The 1,281-nt window shown below is 38.3% G+C and overlaps 1 protein-coding gene across 1 annotated transcript in view; it reads left to right on the top strand.

The window, feature by feature from the left end:
- The window catches only part of ercc6l (excision repair cross-complementation group 6-like), a 6,704-nt gene extending 5,845 nt beyond the window's left edge, over positions 1 to 859 (top strand). Inside the window, exon 3 of the mRNA XM_035658085.1 lies at positions 1 to 859. This exon is cut by the window's left edge and continues 3,461 nt beyond it. Within this exon, the coding sequence (XP_035513978.1) occupies positions 1 to 467 (467 nt within the window). The 3' untranslated portion in view covers positions 468 to 859.
- The last annotated feature ends 422 nt before the right edge of the window (positions 860 to 1,281 follow it).

Raw genomic sequence — 1,281 nt, 5'->3', positions numbered from 1 at the left:
ATGATGATTATGATGATATTTCAGAGAGACATTCTGATGAAGCTGAAGAGGAGGACATCATTCATTCAACCCATGATGAGTTTCAGCTGGAGGAGACCGTCGGAGAGACGTTAAACACAGAGGGTGAGGAGGAGGTAGAAGAGGAGGAGGAGGAGGAGGAAGAGGAGTACTCAGAGTCAGTAGATGGTGTCGATGAGTCGGGAGAGGAAATGAGCCTTAATCTAGAAGAATCAACCGGCGAGCCCGAGCTAGCCTCCTCCGAGAGAATGGATCAGTGCACCGTCGACGTGAAGTCCGAGGACGAGAGCTACGACTCCCTGGTCCTCAGAGGGGGGGAGTTCTACAGCAAAGGGAGGCTGGACGACGCCCTGGAGCTCTTCCTGAGAGCTATCGACATCAAACCTGGAGATCCTGAAGTTCAGCTCATGACCATCCAACTGTACCGGCAGCTGAGTCAGAGACGTTAACGAGTGATCAGAATAAATCCTGCGACAGAAAACAACCTCGAGCACAACCTGAAATTAGAACCTAGTTGCTGTTGGACAATCAATGTGTTGTCTCTCAGTACTGTTTGACTTCCCTGACCTGTCTGCAGCTCTAGACTTCAAGCCCATTGGATCGTACTGACGACAGGAATATAATATTCATCGGTATCTTTTCATTAGTGTTTAATCACCTGAATATAAGAATCATTGTGTTTTTGTTACTTTAGAGCTGTTTTTATCTGCAGGGTCTCGATAAAGTCTGGTCACATGTTCAAACGATTTTTAATTCTCCATCTGTTAATTAAAAAATGTTTGCCTTTGTTACCTGTTTATATAAATTGTGTTACTGAAAAAGTAAAAAGTGTTTATCTGCATTTTCATTGTTTCTTTGGGTTGAAACTTCACGTTGCTCAGTATGCAGACGATCTCTAAACGTATATATATAAGTCCTGCAACTAACAGTAGTTTTCATTATTATTATTATTATTATTATTATATTCATTATTTCTGAAAACAGTCCAAAACCAGTTTAGTTTACTGTGATATAATGAAATGACTTAAACTATCAATTGATTAATAAATTAGTTGTTGATAACTTTTCTGTTGAATCGACTCATCGGCTCTAACTGATATTAAATATAATCTATTTTTAAAAAAGTCATCAAAAGTCAGAAAGATTTTTCACTATTTTCTGAAATGTTTTAGACAAAATGATTAATTGATTATTTGTATTAGATACAGCAGGAATAGTAAATGTCCTAATCTGAGTGAAAACTATTATTATTAATTATTATTA

Source organism: Morone saxatilis, unplaced genomic scaffold (genome assembly GCF_004916995.1).
Source record: "Morone saxatilis isolate NCDOM2014 unplaced genomic scaffold, NCSU_SB_2.0 Contig16, whole genome shotgun sequence".
Lineage (NCBI taxonomy): Eukaryota > Metazoa > Chordata > Actinopteri > Moronidae > Morone > Morone saxatilis.
Note: the sequence above shows the minus strand (reverse complement) of the source record. Positions and strands in the feature narration are given on the sequence as shown.